This window comes from Achroia grisella, unplaced genomic scaffold (assembly GCF_030625045.1).
Source record: "Achroia grisella isolate CSIRO2021 unplaced genomic scaffold, CSIRO_AGI_Agris_v1 utg152, whole genome shotgun sequence".
In the NCBI taxonomy this organism is placed as follows: Eukaryota; Metazoa; Arthropoda; class Insecta; order Lepidoptera; family Pyralidae; genus Achroia; species Achroia grisella.
Window position 1 is genome coordinate 206,251 of NW_026712648.1, and position 16,685 is coordinate 222,935.

Consider the following 16,685-nt stretch of genomic DNA (forward strand, 5'->3'; position numbering starts at 1 on the left):
TACGATTGTAATGGCATACAAGCTGACGGCCCACCTCATAGTAAGCAGTAACTGTCATCTATACATCAGAAGACTAAGATTAAGGTATTACCCTATAATTTCACTGTCTAACCTTTACTTTATCACCGAAACAGCTTTCAAAGCAAGCGCTTGGAGCTGATAGGTGAAATTGAGATGAAAACGCATACTACTTTTTACTGTCTACATCTGGTTCAAAGTCTATGAGAAGAATGTCTGGTTTGTGGTTATCGCTAATAATATTTTCATACACTTATCAGGAAATGAATTTTCATACAATTGTCACGGCACGATTAGATAGGTATATATGATAGGACAAAAATCGTATTATCACGGCAGTGATAATACGATTTTCAGACCGAGTAAACGTAGGTCGAATCAAATCCAAGTGAAATATATTTACTTTATAAATGGTTTCCCGTACATTATGGATATTTATAGTTTTGGAAATTTTATCGATTAACATCAGTGTGAAACGGTGAAAATGAGTGTGCCTATTGTGAAAAAGTGTTGTTTTTGTGTGAATTTGCATACAGCTGCTTTACTTATTGGAATACTCTATTCGGTACAATATTTTATATATTTTCCTCTGTTTGTCAAGCAGTTTGCAATTGACTTCAATAGGGACCAATTGTTTTTGTAAACGTGTTGTACGCTATTTACCAAACCTGAATACAATTTGCATTAGATCATGTCTACTCCAAAGAACAATATCTTATAGTATTCCTATTTCTATGTTGCTCCTATATCATATCTATTATATTTTGCATGCTTGGAAGTTTCATTATAACGTCACATGAAATCTTATATTATTTCACATAAACTATTTTTAAAAATCAATATTTTTTAAAGGTGATTCCCGTTTGCAGTTACTAACATATAATATCGAATACATTATATGTTAGTCTGTTTAAAATAGACATATGCAGACAGCTAATAGTTTTAAACCAATATAATGCTTAATTGAAAAGTAAAGGAAAACAGAATGAAACACAAAATTTTCTTTTGTTCCGACATGACGCATTATTCATAGATAGACAACATAATAATATGACGGAACATTCTAGAAATATTAATAATCTTTCAGAGAAATATTATAATTCTTATCATAACTTTAGCATTTCTTTGACTGAGCAACAGTAGTTTATGCTTATTCGATAGTAGGTAGGTATACGAATATACTAGTTTCAATAAATATAGTATTGCTTTTACATCCTTTGTTTCAATTCGTAAGGTTTTTCCTTATTATTTTTACATTACACCTACGTAGCAAGATTCGATGTTATCATAGAGATAACGATTTACGGTTTCAACCTTGTATTAAAAAATGCACACAATTTTATCAGTATAAGCCTTTTTGATTTGACGATAGAATTGATGGGAAAAATAGAAGTATGCTAACTTTTGAACGATTTTTTCGGTTTTAAAATTGTCTCGTGTACTACTTATATATAACTATATTATCTACTGTTCTGATATCGCCTCTTATTTTAGGATGAAGTATATATGTACATTTAAGTTATCTAGGGTCATAATTTTCCAAAAAATCAAGTTTTCCTATAATAGCTTATTGTTTTTTCTTTGTCTCTAGGATACAGAACACCAATGTACTAGGAAGTATGATATATTTTTATAAATAATTATGACGCTATAAATGCGGCAAATGAAGGACGACACAAAAGAGTTTTCATTACGTTCACCATTATTGTTGAATCTGGTTATATAATACTAGACAATTCACACAGTCCAAATAAATTTTATACTATTGGTACTACGCAATGACAGAAATACTCAAATATAACTTCTTTTAAGCAAATGCCTAAACAATAGAATCACACATAGAAAACCAATTATGTAAAAATGTTTGTATCGAGTGAGAAAGAGTAGGGTACTTCGACTTATAGACCACCGACATGATAAAGTAATATTCATACCACGTATGTGGCAAATAAACACACGGCTCATCCGATAGTAGCCTATGGACGCCTGAAACATCTGTGTCACGTATGTCGACCCTTAAGACACTTTAATATACCCTTCTTGGAAAACACCATGATGTAGTTTCTTAAGAAAACCTTCGCAGGTAGTTCATTCTACAATCTGGCGGAAGCTCCTCTGAGACCGCTGTCGCACTGTTCGTGATCACTTAGGTTCCAGCTTGTAAGGAGGAATTCCCTGTCGATGGCTAGCTGTGCAATGGTATATGGTAGCTGTAGGCATCATGTTAAATTTTTCGGAACACAGTCCGTTGTATATTCGGTAGAACACACAAAGTGATGCGAAGTTTTACCACAAGTGCTTCTATACCGCTCGAGAGATTGGGATCATCGACAATTTTCATAGCACTTCTCTGAAACGAGTCTAAAGGTTACTTGTACCTAATTAAATTTTTGTTCAATTTGTGTAATTCGGTCTAGATACCTACCCACTGGTAGCTGTCATATATTTACTCTTGGGTAGTTAGGTTTGTGTTCCATTTTTTTTTTGTTGACCCCGACAAACTCTGTACCCTCAGCATTAAATGATGTCAAAGGTGACATATTTGTTTGTTCATATTTATTTTGTGATTAAACTTCACAGAAAGACTTATTAAGATACACGTTTAAAAATGTTCTATTTTTTTTTGTTGACCCCGACAAACTCTGTACCCTCAGCATTAAATGATGTCAAAGGTGACATATTTGTTTGTTCATATTTATTTTGTGATTAAACTTCACAGAAAGACTTATTAAGATACACGTTTAAAATTTTTTGTCTTGATTATAAAAAATAAACTTTTATTTGTATGCCAAGGTGAAACAATAGGTAAATAGTTATACATATACCTACTATGGTTCATTTCTAAACATAGAGATAGTTAATAAAATGTGCAAAGAAATAAAATAATATTAAGTTCTCAATTTCTGTTTAAAATATAGTCGCATAATTACTTCCGATGGTTACGGATTCGATTCCTCGCACGGTACGAACATTAGTACAGTAGACCGGCGATAATCCGGCCCCTGTCTTATCCGGCCCCCCTTGTAATCCGACATGGTCTATTATTTATTATTGAATATTATTTTGACATTCTTCGCTAATGCATGATTAAACAAATTTGAACTTGTCTTGTACCCGTCACCACTGTTGTACTCGACGCGTAGGGTATTGTTTTGATTATGATTGCTTAGTTGAATTTGACTACTTATGTACATGTGATGAAGATAGCTTTGCGGTATAGCATGTGTTCATTGTTTACTGTTTATTCATTCTGTATTACTTATCAGCTCAGAAGCGAAAGCACAAAACACTGACAATTCAAGAAAAATGTGATATTTTAGACCGCCTAATTCGTAACGAATCTTTTAGTAGTTGACATACATAATGAAGTAAGATTTGTACTTCAGAGTGCATATACGTACATATATAACATAGAACCTTATCACTGGACCTTTAATTTGTCGGATTACAAGATACTCTTTTGTAAAAAATTCCGGACCCCTTAGGCCCCTCTATAATCCGACAATTCGATTGTCCGACACTGCCCTGCAAAACGATTGTCGGATAACCGCGGGCCCACTGTATTCATGAGTATCTATGATTGTTTGTATACATATTATATATAATATGTATCTGTGTATTTACAAAAAAAACTAAGTATCATCAGTTGTCTAGTATCCATAACACGAACTCTGCTAAGCTGCTAAGTGTAAATTGTCCAGGGTTTATTATTTTTATAACCCTTTTTGACGGACTAACAGTTTGTAAGGGGAAAATAAAAACATATTAATACAGTTTGCGACGTGACGCAAGTTATAAAAATATTTCTTCCCAGAAAAGATAACGTGTCCTCCTGCGTCATCACTTATAAAAATTTTCTTTCCTTAAAACCGTAGTACTGTGGATGTACGCTGATAAGATAATACATACAGTGTACTGGCGAGGTTATCATTTTGCATTACAGTAGATCGTCAGCTTGTTTGTTATAAAATGTTTAATTAATTAGGTATCTACTTATAAACAGTATTTAATATTGATTTCCGACCAGCTGAGCCCATAACTTTTATTATTTTTGTGCAAATGCAATAAAATACAGAATTATAAGCAAAACTTACTGCATAAATATAATATAAGATAGGCAAAAATTCTAATATTGTTATTGTACCTGTTAACCGAGCGGGACGTATAAACACGTCAAACGTAAACACTAGCATGTTCCTCTCCGATCCATGCCCCGTCCGGGGATCGATATTACGACGGCCTGAGCCGACGTGGCAACTAAGCGATCGCATACATGCGTCCGGGCACTCCATACTGGCAACTGTGGTCGCACTTCCGATCGATCCAATTTAAACGGGGCTCGAATTTATGACGGTTTGAGCCGGGGCTCGAACCCCTAGCGGTGCCCTCAGGCTAAAGTCGTATCCGTTAGGCGGGAGTTGCCCTTCAACCGCTCCACAAGTCCTTACGCGGGTTTAGAGTACCACCTGAATTCGCCCCCTATCGTTCGGTGAAGCTGTAAAGGCCAGCTGCGACCAACAACATTAGAGTAGTCCAAAAAAGACGAAGGAATGAAGAAGAAGAAAATATCTACGGGTAGTACATATGAATACATCTTTGAAATTTATGTTTTGCCCTGGAACGGGTGGGACATATACATATTATAGTTTCATACAACAAAGTTTTTGTATTTTCCCTTGATCTATACAGTGGACCCGCGGTTATCCGACAATCGTTTTGCAGGGAGTGTCGGGCAATCGAATTTGTCGGATTATATAGGTTCTGTCCCAAAGCAGTGTCGGGTTCCTCGTCCACAAGTCCCTTGTGAATAATGTTATCGTGTCGACTAGGGTAGCGTACCTGATACTCAGAATTACCAAACGGTATTCGTTGAAGGTCAGCCAAGTGTACGCTCCAACTTCGACGCACTCCGACGATGAGGTTGCGGCTATGTATGAGGATATCTTCAGAGCCATACATAGTACAAAGACTCATTTTAACGTTATCATGGGGGACTTCAACGCAAAATTGGGCAAAGCGAAGCGGTGATGAGCTGAGAGTGGGGCAATTTGGTATTGGTGATAGGAACTTCCGAGGTCAAATGCTGGCCGACTTCATGGAGAAGGAGGGCCTCTTTATGATGAACTCCTTCTTCAGGAAGCCGGAACACCGGAAATGGACGTTAATCCACGTCCCGATGGTGACACAAAAAACGAGATAGACTACATCTTGTCAACGAGAAGACAGATTTTCAATGATGTTTCTGTGATCAATGCCGTCAAAATTGGAAGCGATCACCGGATGGTAAGAGGCACATTGAATCTGAATCTGAAACTCGAACAATACCGACTGATGAAATCTACGCTCCGCCCTACACCTATACAGATCCAAAACCCCGAAAGCTTTCAACTAGAAATGCAAAACCGTTTCGAATGCCTTGGTGACTGCCTTGACGTGGACGATTACAACAACAGGTTCCTGGAAACTGTCCGTGCGGCTGGGTCTAAGCACTTCAAAACCCGCCGCGCAGAAAGAACCGGAAAAATATCTATCTCTACCCTCAAACTGATGGATGGAAGGTGAAGTATGGTCCTACAGTCTCCGACTGACGCTTCCAAGCATCGGCAACTTAGCAGGCAGATCTCTAAGTCCTTGACTCGTGACTTACGCCACTTTAACACAAATTGTGTAAAGGAGGCTATTGAGAAAAACAAGGGCTTAAAAGTCTTTAACAGGGATCTGGCTGCCAGACAGAGCCAGCTGACGCGACTTAAGATGGATGGCGGCAGAATCGTATCGTCTAAACCCGAACTTTAGAGGAAATTGAGAAGTTCTATGGACAGTTATACATGACAACACGGGCACCTGTTAAAAACACGGCGAAAGACCCTAGAGCCAAATTAACCCGACATTATACCGAAGATATCCCGGACGTCAGCCTGTACGAGATTGGTATGGCTCTTAAACAACTTAAAAACAACTAGGCGCCGGGCGATGATGGAGTTACTGCTGAGCTTCTGAGGGCTGGAGGTAGACCTGTTTTACGAATCCTCCAGAAGCTATTCAACTCCGTCATCCTCGAGGGCAGAACGCCTCAAGCATGGCAAAAAGGTGTGGTGGTTCTGTTCTTCAAGAAGGGAGACAAATCGCTTCTGAAGAATTTCAGACCCGTAACACTGCTGAGCCATGTTTATAAAATATATATATAAAGGATGCGCATGACGACGTCAGGTCTTTTTTTATAAATAAATATGTAATTGTACATCCGCTTGAGCTAATTGTATATGCTGGGGTAGCGCTTGCAGAGAATGATAAGTGGTGATGAAGTCAAGTCAGTCATCCCATCATGACAAATTCGTTAATATATTAAATAATAACAAACAATGTCCTCCATCAAGAACCTGGATCCGACTGGGTGTTATTATCCGTATTAACAATGCCTTGTTGATTGCAGATATGGACCCTAGCAGAACTGATAGGTTCGTGTGTGCTGGTGACCATGCTGCCACTTGGAACAGATGGAAAAGTGTCGACTCACAAAAGGGTGCTCTACATTACTGCAGTGGTGGTCTGCTGTGTGCACCTACTGTTCTCAGTACTTTTAGTCGTCGCAGTTCTTAAGGTACGATAAACGAAAAATTCGTTTCACAGGAAACTGAATTAAATCTAGATTACAATGTCCATGATATAATTTTATGTGTAAATCATCGATGTACAATAGGTATTGTAGTCGTCGTTGTTCCTAAGGTACGATAAATGAAGGTTTTATTTCACAGGAAACTGAATTAAATCTAGATTACAAAGTCCATGATATAACTTTCAGCGTAAATGAACAAAACAATGAACATTAGGTATTGTACATTATTATATTGTATATGTCGTAACATTACAAAATTTATTTGAAAAATGTATTTTTTTCTTATATAAAAGAATATAGATTTGATTGAGGAAGAAAAAAAACCATTGACCTCTCCCGAAGTTCCAAAAGAGATGAACATGTCAGTTGAAATTTATGGATGGATTAAATAATAATTGGCCAAATTAATATTAATTTACCAATAGAAATATAAATAAATAATTTTATTACATTGCATACCTGCATTTTACTGTACGCTATTGTGATGTTTTAACAAGCATATAGTCACCCCACCAGGCTATATGCCATGTATGTATTTAAGTTATTATTAATTATCCCTATAAACAAGGTGGGTATATGGTAAAGGGTGAAAATTTAGGGTTGTATGTATTTTTTAATGCCGAAATATAAAAAAAATAATGGGGTATGAAAAACAGTTTTCGTCCTAATCTCAGACATACCTAATATAGCTACACACAAAATTTCATAGGAACCGATCAAGTCGTTTCGAAGGAGTTTTGTGTGTTTGTGATTTTATGTCAAACACTGTGATTGTGATTTTATATTATAAAATTACTATATTAAATTAGAAAAAGAGAGATATCGCATCTTCACTCAAAGAGTATGTAGGTGTGTTATAAGTATATATGACCCAATAAAGTCCTTTTTGATGTTAATTATGGGACACAGTTACCTACATATGTAGATACATCAATATAATAATTGCAATTAATTATGGCTAGCAAGACAAACTCAATATTGTTTATTAAGCACTGCCGTGTCTAAACTGTGTCAGTCCACCTCTCTCCACTCTCACTATTCACAGGACTCGATTTTTTTGATACTGCCTCAGCAAGGACTAAGTTTTATTTTTAATATAATTTGACCACGTCCTCGGTGGTCCAGTGATTACCTATATCACTTACACTTACACAACATTAGATCACCGCCGTATCATGTTATTGTTTGTTGATGATAGCACCAGTAATTGAATTTCCGTAGATAAAAGTTGAATAATGAAATTAGGCGCGTGTAGATATATGTACATGATAGATAGATACATATATTATATGGTAGCTTGGCCAATTCTTGTGAATAATAAGTTATTTATATAAATGATGTAATCCAAATGTCATTATAAGTAGATACTTATCTATTTTGACGCAATTTTGTTTTGTTCTTCCGAACATTGATTATTTTGCGTCCATAGAGGTATCAATCCCTTTGTTCCATTAAACTAATCTTGCGAGATCCTTCGTGTGATAAAACCCGTTAAATTTATTAGAAGATGTGCATATATTTTAAATGTGAAAACACATACACACACGTTTTTACATGTATTACATTTAGTACCTTTTCTTAATTTCTTTCTGACGGCCTCTGTGGTCTAGCGGTTTAGTACACTGCTTTTCTTCGTACGGTCATGGGTTAGTTTCCTTGCAGGGTGCTAATATTTGTATATGTGTATGCTTGCTTGTATCAGTCTGGGTATTTTCTTAGTTGTCCTCGGCGATATCATAAATAAAAAAAAAAATAAAAAAAAATAAAAATAATCTGTTAATTGCCTGTTGCCACCCAATACTTAACAACCGCGACGACTAGTAGACTGTTGAGAACCACTCCGCCACCTGTCAATTTTGGATAAGTTTGGCAACCCTGGCGTTACGTCGTCACATCGTTCCTATCTATAGAAGTCGCTTGTCTCTTTGCATTAAAAAAAAAATCAAAATTCAAAATATCTTTATTCATGTAGGTCTATTACAGACTATTGCACTCAACTATATTAGAGGGAGCACATCGACCCGACCCACCACGCCGCCACAAGTTTGAATTTTATAGCGAGCATGACTGTTTCAAGTTACTCCACTACGTCATTTATATTATTTACAGGATAAACTGTACTAATCACAGTTTTCACCCGTTACAATATTTGATTTACATTATTTAAATTACAATATGTCATTACTAAATTTACAATAAGTTTTTTTAGTGTTTATAACATTATCTATGTCAATGGGAAAATTATATACCTCATAACAAAATTTAAAATTGTAATTAAGTCCACGCATTGTAGTCATTCAAGTAGTCGTTTATTTTATAATAAGCTTTAGCGCAAAGTGTATTTTTTACATGTATCTTAAATTTCCCTTAATTTAAATTCAAAACATTATCAGGCAATTTATTATAAAAACGTATACAATGTCCCATGAAAGATGTGTTTACTTTTTTGAGACGAAAGCTAGGCATATTTAATTTATTTTTATTCCTTGTATTAAAACCGTGTGAGTGACTATTCTCTGTAAATAAATTAAAGTTTACGTATTTTCATATATATCGAGAGTACTGTTCAGTAAGGATACTGGATGGCTTCGCTGTTGCAGTATCAGTTAACTGTCTAATTTTTCTGATAGCAAAAGCAGCCGAGCTAAGTCTTTTGGCCAGTGTGAATATATGTGGTCCCCACTGCAATTTATTATCTATTACAATACCAAGAATAGAAGTCTCATCAACTAAGTCCAAAACATGGTCATTCAAACTAACAATTGTCATTCATTTGGTAAAGAGAATTTAACACATTTTGTTTTCATTGAATTAAGCGCTAGATTATTTGATGTAAACCAGTTAAGAACATCCTCAAGAACATTATTTATATTACTAAAATCCTTTGTATTTCTTTTCACTTTAAAAATAAGTGATGTGTCATCAGCAAACAATACTATGTATGTCAAGTATGTTTTGGAACTGGTAATCCATCCATCGGTTGGATTATCTCGTTTGGCATTTCAATTACATATAATAACTTGTTTAAATTACAGAAGCTGCCAGTATTAACGTTACCTTGGACAATAGTGACGGGTATTATCTCGGCTTTGGTATTTGTCATGGCATTGATGGGCATTAGCTTGGTGCTGCAGGACTGGAATGATATGTCTGTTGTTAGTGCCACCTTCGTAGTGATACACTTAATCAGGGCTTGTAAGTATGGCATGACAATTATATCTATACCTATTAGTTGCAAGTGATAAATATATAGATATGTAGTAGTAGATAATATGTACTTGTAATTCAGTTATATAATATAATTAAGTAACTGCGTATGCACTTTATTAAAAAAAAACCTTTATTGGAACTACAGAAGTTAGAACAAATGTTTGTCTGCTTGTATGTCCACGTGCATTCCACAAAAACTATTGCATGGAATTCAACGCATTTTTTCCTGAAGCTTTATCTATTAGAAGTCTGTGCTTTCCGCTTTACTAGTCTTTTTCGATGCAAGGGCGGATCATTCGTATACAATAAAATTTAGGAATTCGTTACAATTTACATGGAAATTAAATATTTTTGAACATGTACCTCATAATACCTATTAGATAGGTAATATTTTTCCATCCCAGATGGGGCAGTGACAGGTATCTATTATTAGTAGATTTTAGTGTTATGGTGAACGCCAAACTTCATTTATCACATATATAGGTCACATTTGGCAGGGTATATTCGAATTCAATAAGGCAGTACTGAACCTCACTAGGTTCAGTACTGCCTTATTGACGTCACTACGTCAGGTCGGTTAGCACAATGTAAACTAGAAAAATATCAGTTTACACTACCGAGCTGATATGGTAGATTGCTAGCAATGAGCCGTTATTAATATTCCCATCCCCTATAGTCAACTTTCACCATCTATGAAGAGAAAATTAGTTAAATGATTAGTGACCAATCGAAATTTCGGTTTCGGCCAGTTTCGACCTTAGTTTTGGTTCCGGCCCAGCCAATATCGACTGTTCGTGAAATTATTATTATAATAATATTTTCTATGAATAAATATTGTAATATATGTATCTATGTTTAGACTAAGGCGGAAAATGTATCTAATATTTAATGATAAGATGGATTACATAGGTACCTACTTAGTACTAGACAGATTATCGTGATAAAAATAAGTATTCGATTTATGTTTGTGTAACATAATTACGTCATATAATTATTAATTAGTTAAACACTCTAACTGAAAGTATATTTTTTTAAAGTTTAGTTTTAACACAGATAACATAATATTGTTTTAAGAATAATTGCATATACCTAATATGTAAGAAAAAAATTGTTACGTTCTTTTTATTCGACACTATTTAACTGTGTTAAAAAAACAAAATTTCAGTAAATAATCGTAACTTTAAAATACCTATATTTTAATAAGTTTCGGTATTAGCCGAAACAGAGAGCTAGGCCGAAAGGCCGGTTTCGGTTTCAACTGAAAAACTAGTTTCGGTCAGACATTAAAATTCAAGGTATTATTCAAGATTCTATGTGCTTTCAGGTATATCAGCATACTGCATAGTAGTTGTACATAGTTATCATAAAGATATGATGAATAAAGAAATTGAAGGCAAAATTTACAATAAAGTAAACACGGATGAGAATGCTCAAGGAACTACAAATACTCCAAATGTGTAAATAGACTTATATAGCTAAGTGAAATTCCACCTACGCCGTGAAAAAAAGAAGAGAGTGCCTAATACGTCAATCTCAATCTCCAATCATCATCAGCTGTGTTATTCCCAACAAAAATACAAAAAGGGGTATACCCGAATGACAGCATTGAAAAAAAATGCTATATTTATCAGTTGAGGCAATAGGTTGATGTGGAGAAATTAATAAATTGTGATAATATCGACTATACCTATGAATAATCATATTAAATTTAACATTTTATTTATAAATAAGTAAAAAATATAACTTTATCATTATATTTATAAAAATATAATAATTAAACTTTCCATCGTGTATATCTAAAATACATGTATCTGCGTGTACTTATATCGGCTATAGGTACTTATTGCACATAATACATACCTATAATCTGATATATGATGGCCTACATTTAGGTAGATACTATTTGCATCATAAATAACAGTATTTAATAATTTGACTGATAGTAATGTTATTGTATATTATTTTATGTAAATTATAGTATTAAGTTATAATTATATAGTTTTTTATTTCATTAGATGTAATATCAAATGACAGCCCCGATGACGTAGTGTTAGTGGTATATTTCCTTAAAACATGGAAATATAATGTTAGTAGGTAGATACTGTAAAAAAGAAGAAATTAATTTGTTTTTTGTTTTTTAAAAGGATGTCACAAAAGCTGTCTAAATATAATAGTTGTTCTGTAAAGACGTAAAATTCTTTTATTCCAATTTTCCTCGTAAAACCCTTCAGGTTATGGGCTATCAGAGCAAATAATAAGTAAAAATAAATAATATAGAATAAAAATAGTGTAGAACAACAGTAAAAATATTAAAATGGCAGTCGCAACGGCTGAAGAAATTCACCGAATTTGTCTTTTGGACGATGTCACTTCCTTTCAGCTATGGAAATTTGAAATAAAAATTCTTCTCGAAGCAAAAGGTCTATTACAATATATTGATAATGCAGACAATACTGAGAAAAAAAATACAAACAGGTAAAGACGCTATGACAAAACATATTATTCTGCAAAGTGTATCAAAAAAGCATAAAACTCAATTGTTCCAATGCACAACTGCATACGAAATGTTTAAGGTACTATGTGATGTTTTTGAAGGCACAGAAGAACGAAAAAAAATGAATTTGCTTCAAGATTTTTACAACTATAAATTTGAAAATGACATATCCATGGATGAAAATTTTACAAAGCTTGAAAATTTAATACATAGACTGACACAATTAAAAATGCCATTTGACGATGCAATGATAGAATCTAAAATACTAAACATTCTTTCAAATATAGACAACTACCAATCTTTCGTAACAGCTTGGGAAAGTACTCCTAAAGAAGAAAGAACTCTAAAGAACTTAAGAATAAGATTAGTAAAAGAAGAAGAAAGAAAAAATGAGAATATACAATCAGTGGCCCTAGCTGCTGAAAATAAAGGTAGAATGCGTAAAAATACAGGTAACGGTCAGGCATCTAGCTCGTATTCTACTAATATGTGTTTTAAATGTAATAAGACTGGTCATATAGCAAAATTTTGCAGGAATTTTTTATTTTGTAAAATTTGTAAGAAATCAAATCATAAAGAAAAAGATTGTTTTTTTCGGAAAAATAAAAACGAAAATAAAGTTGCGCTCTTAGCCGCAAGTAACAATGTTATAAGTGAGAGAACAAATTTTGTTCTTGATTCTGGTTGTACCGTACATATGGTCAACGATAAAACTTTACTCTCAAATATTAAATCCAAATCTGTCTGTATGTTGGTAGCTAAAAAAGATGCGACTATGGTATCACAATATGTAGGTGATTTTATAGGAACAGAATGTGATGTAACGAACGTTTTATGTGTGCAAGACCTTTCTCGTAATTTACTATCTGTTCCAGAGATTGTTAAAAACGGTGGTACCGTATTATTTGATAGACATGGCGTAAAAATTCGGAACAGTGGTAAAATAATAGCTGGTAAAAAAGAAGATTCCGGCTTATTTGTAGTAAAACTGGATAAACAAATAAAATTTGAAGAACAGGCATACTTGTCTAATGAAGAAAATGAAAACTCAGCTGAAAATTGGCATAGAAAATTAGGACACCCAAGTGAGAAAATTTTAAAAATTTTACCTGATGTAGTAAATGGCGTAAAAATAGAAAATAAAAAAGGTATGATGATGAGTTGTAAAGTATGTATAAGAGCCAAACAACCAAGGTTACCATTCAAAACCGTAAGAACTAGAGCAAGTAAGAAACTTGAAATAATACACACAGATATTTGTGGCCCTTTACAAACGGAAACGTGGAATGGTTATAGATATTTTTTAACTGTTTTAGATGATTATAGCCACTACACTAAAGTGTATCTCTTAAAATTTAAGGACGAAGTTACAACATTTTTAAAGAATTTTATTGCAGAAGCAGAACGAGAATCCAATTTAAAAGTTGTTACAATTCGTTGTGACAATGGTGGTGAATATACTTCACACAATTTTAAAAGTTATTGCATTAAAAAGGGAATAAAATTAGACTACTCTGTACCATACTGCCCACAATTAAACGGAAAAGCCGAACGTCTAAACAGAACTATACTCGAAAAGATTCGTTCTTTGCTATACATGTCTGAAATGAAAAAGGAAATGTGGGGTGAAGCTCTTTATTGCAGTGTATATCTGCTGAATCGATTACCAAGTGAATCAATAAATAATAAAATACCTTTTGAACTATGGTATGGAAGGTTACCAAATCTTTCGAATGTTAGAGAATTTGGGTGTGATGCATTTGCAAAGATATTGCCACCTAGTAAGAAATTGGATGCTAGAGCAGTAAAATATAGAATGATAGGATATGCAAATAATGGATACAGACTTTGGAATGATATAAAAAGAAAAGTTATTGTAGCCCGAGATATTACTTTTGTAAAAAGAAACATTAAAAATGATGATAGTGAAGTAATACAAAAACAAGAAAAAGTAAATGTAAATACATACTTAAATGAAAAGGAAAATAAAAATAACAAAATAGTAAAAACTGAAATAAACAATGAAACAGAAGAAATAGATCAAATAGAAAAAGAAAACAATGAGGAAATTAACCCACGATTGTTTGAAGACAATTTTGTAGTAGGATCTACTTCTGAAGAAATAACAGATCACACAGAACCAGAAGAAAGTCTGGAAAAAAGGACAAGAAAGCTACCAGAAAAATATAAAGACTATGTTTTGCTAACCTACGAAGAAGTATTAAAAAGTCCTGAAAAAGAGAAGTGGGAAAGGGCAATCGAAAGTGAACTAAATTCTTTAGAAGAAAATAATGTTTGGAAAATAGTAGATAAATCTGAATCATATGGTCATAAAATATTAACTAATAAATGGGTATTCAGAATTAAAGAAGATGGTAAATACAAAGCAAGATTAGTCGTAAGAGGTAATGAACAACAAGACGTAGACTACGACGATATATTTAGTCCAGTTGCATCGCAGACCGCAATAAAAACATTGTTCGCTATTGCCGCAGCTAAAAACTACAATATTATGACGTTTGATGTAAAAACAGCCTTTCTCAATGGTAAGTTGCGTGATGATGAACAGGTATATATGAAAATTCCTAAGGGAGTTCACTGCGATTCTAAAAATAAAGTATGTAAATTAGTGAGGTCGTTATACGGACTTAGACAATCTCCAAAAAGGTGGAATGAAAAATTCAACGAAAAAATAAAAGAATTGGGATTTAGTCAAGTAAGAAACGAACCTTGTATTTATAAAAATCAAGAAATGTCAGTTCTTTTAGCTATATATGTTGACGATGGACTAATCATTGGTAAAGCAGAAGACTTAACACAGTTGTTGTTTAGACTAAATGAGAAATTCGAGATTACATCGTGTTCTGAACCTAAGTGGTATTCGGGTATGGAATTAAAAGCAGATAATGTAGGATGGCATCTAACACAAACTGAATACACCAAATCACTTTTAAAGAAGTTTAATATGGATAAGTGCAAACATGCCCAGACACCCGCAGGAGAGGGAGAAGTAGAGTGTGACAAAGAGGAAAAGTTGATATACCCTTATAGAGAAGCTGTAGGCAGTCTCCTATATTTGTCAACAAGAACTAGACCGGATATAGCGTTTGCTGTCAATAAAGCTAGTAGAAATATGGAGAATCCTCAGAAAAGGGACATAGTAGCAGTTAAAAGAATCTTTAGATACCTTTCCGGTACCATAGAGGATGGTTTGTGTTACAGGTTCGATTCCAATCTTAAGTTAACATCATTTTGTGACTCTGACTATGCGGGTGACTTAGAAACTCGGAAAAGTACTACAGGATATGTTATTAATCTTGGTGATGGACCAATTGCCTGGTGCTCAAGAAGGCAACCTATAGTAGCATTATCTTCTACAGAAGCGGAGTTCATTGCGGCAGCAGAGTGCTGCAAACATACTATGTATATCAAGACGCTTTTAGGCGAACTAAACGCTAAACCAGAAGACGTGTTATTTAAAATAGATAACCAAAGTGCTATTGCTTTGATTAAGACGGGCGTATTTAATAAACGGTCTAAGCACATAGATGTTCGTTACCACTATATCCATGAATTGTATATAAATAATGAATTTAGCATTGATTATTGTCCAACAGAACTGCAAATAGCAGATATATTTACAAAAGCCTTAAATAAAATAAAGTTTGATAAACATAAATTCTCTCTGTTAAGGCGAAGTACTTGTTAAGTTAGTTTCGTATATTATTAATTTTATCATGTACTGTAGTTATAGAAATAATTCTCACGCGTGTGAAAATTAGAAGAGAGTGTAAAAAAGAAGAAATTAATTTGTTTTTTGTTTTTTAAAAGGATGTCACAAAAGCTGTCTAAATATAATAGTTGTTCTGTAAAGACGTAAAATTCTTTTATTCCAATTTTCCTCGTAAAACCCTTCAGATACTAGTACAGTAGATAATATTAAATATCTAAATAAATAATCCTTAATTGCCAGATTATGGTTAAACACTTTCGAAAAGGTAAAAAAAAGTGTAGGTACTTTCAAATTCTTCACTAGGAATGACTACGATTCTTTCCATTAAGAATAGCATACAATGGTATACATATGGCTGCCAACAAAACTAATCTATAAAACGGCTTAACCGATTTGAATGAGGTTTTCATTGACTATTATTTATTACATACTAGAAGAAAGTTAAACTGTTCTAAAATATTCGAAGTTAAAATAGTACTTTAGTAAAAATAGCATAAATTTGTGGCTGACCAATTTGTTCTGTGATTATAATAAATATGTCGTTATTTATCGCATATTAAATGGCAAATACAACAAATTTTCTGGTTCTGTTTATCCTGTAAAGGAAAAGCAAA

General features: G+C 33.7%; 1 protein-coding gene across 1 annotated transcript; it reads left to right on the plus strand.

Annotated features, from left to right (window-relative positions):
* The first annotated feature begins 370 nt into the window (after positions 1–370).
* Positions 371–11,665, plus strand: LOC131840964 (uncharacterized). Its single transcript, XM_059189185.1, has 4 exons — positions 371–583; positions 6,452–6,619; positions 9,670–9,829; positions 11,169–11,665. The coding sequence occupies exons 1-4, from the start codon at positions 503–505 to the stop codon at positions 11,303–11,305; spliced, it is 546 nt and encodes a 181-aa protein (XP_059045168.1). The 5' UTR covers positions 371–502; the 3' UTR covers positions 11,306–11,665.
* Positions 11,666–16,685: the final 5,020 nt, after the last annotated feature.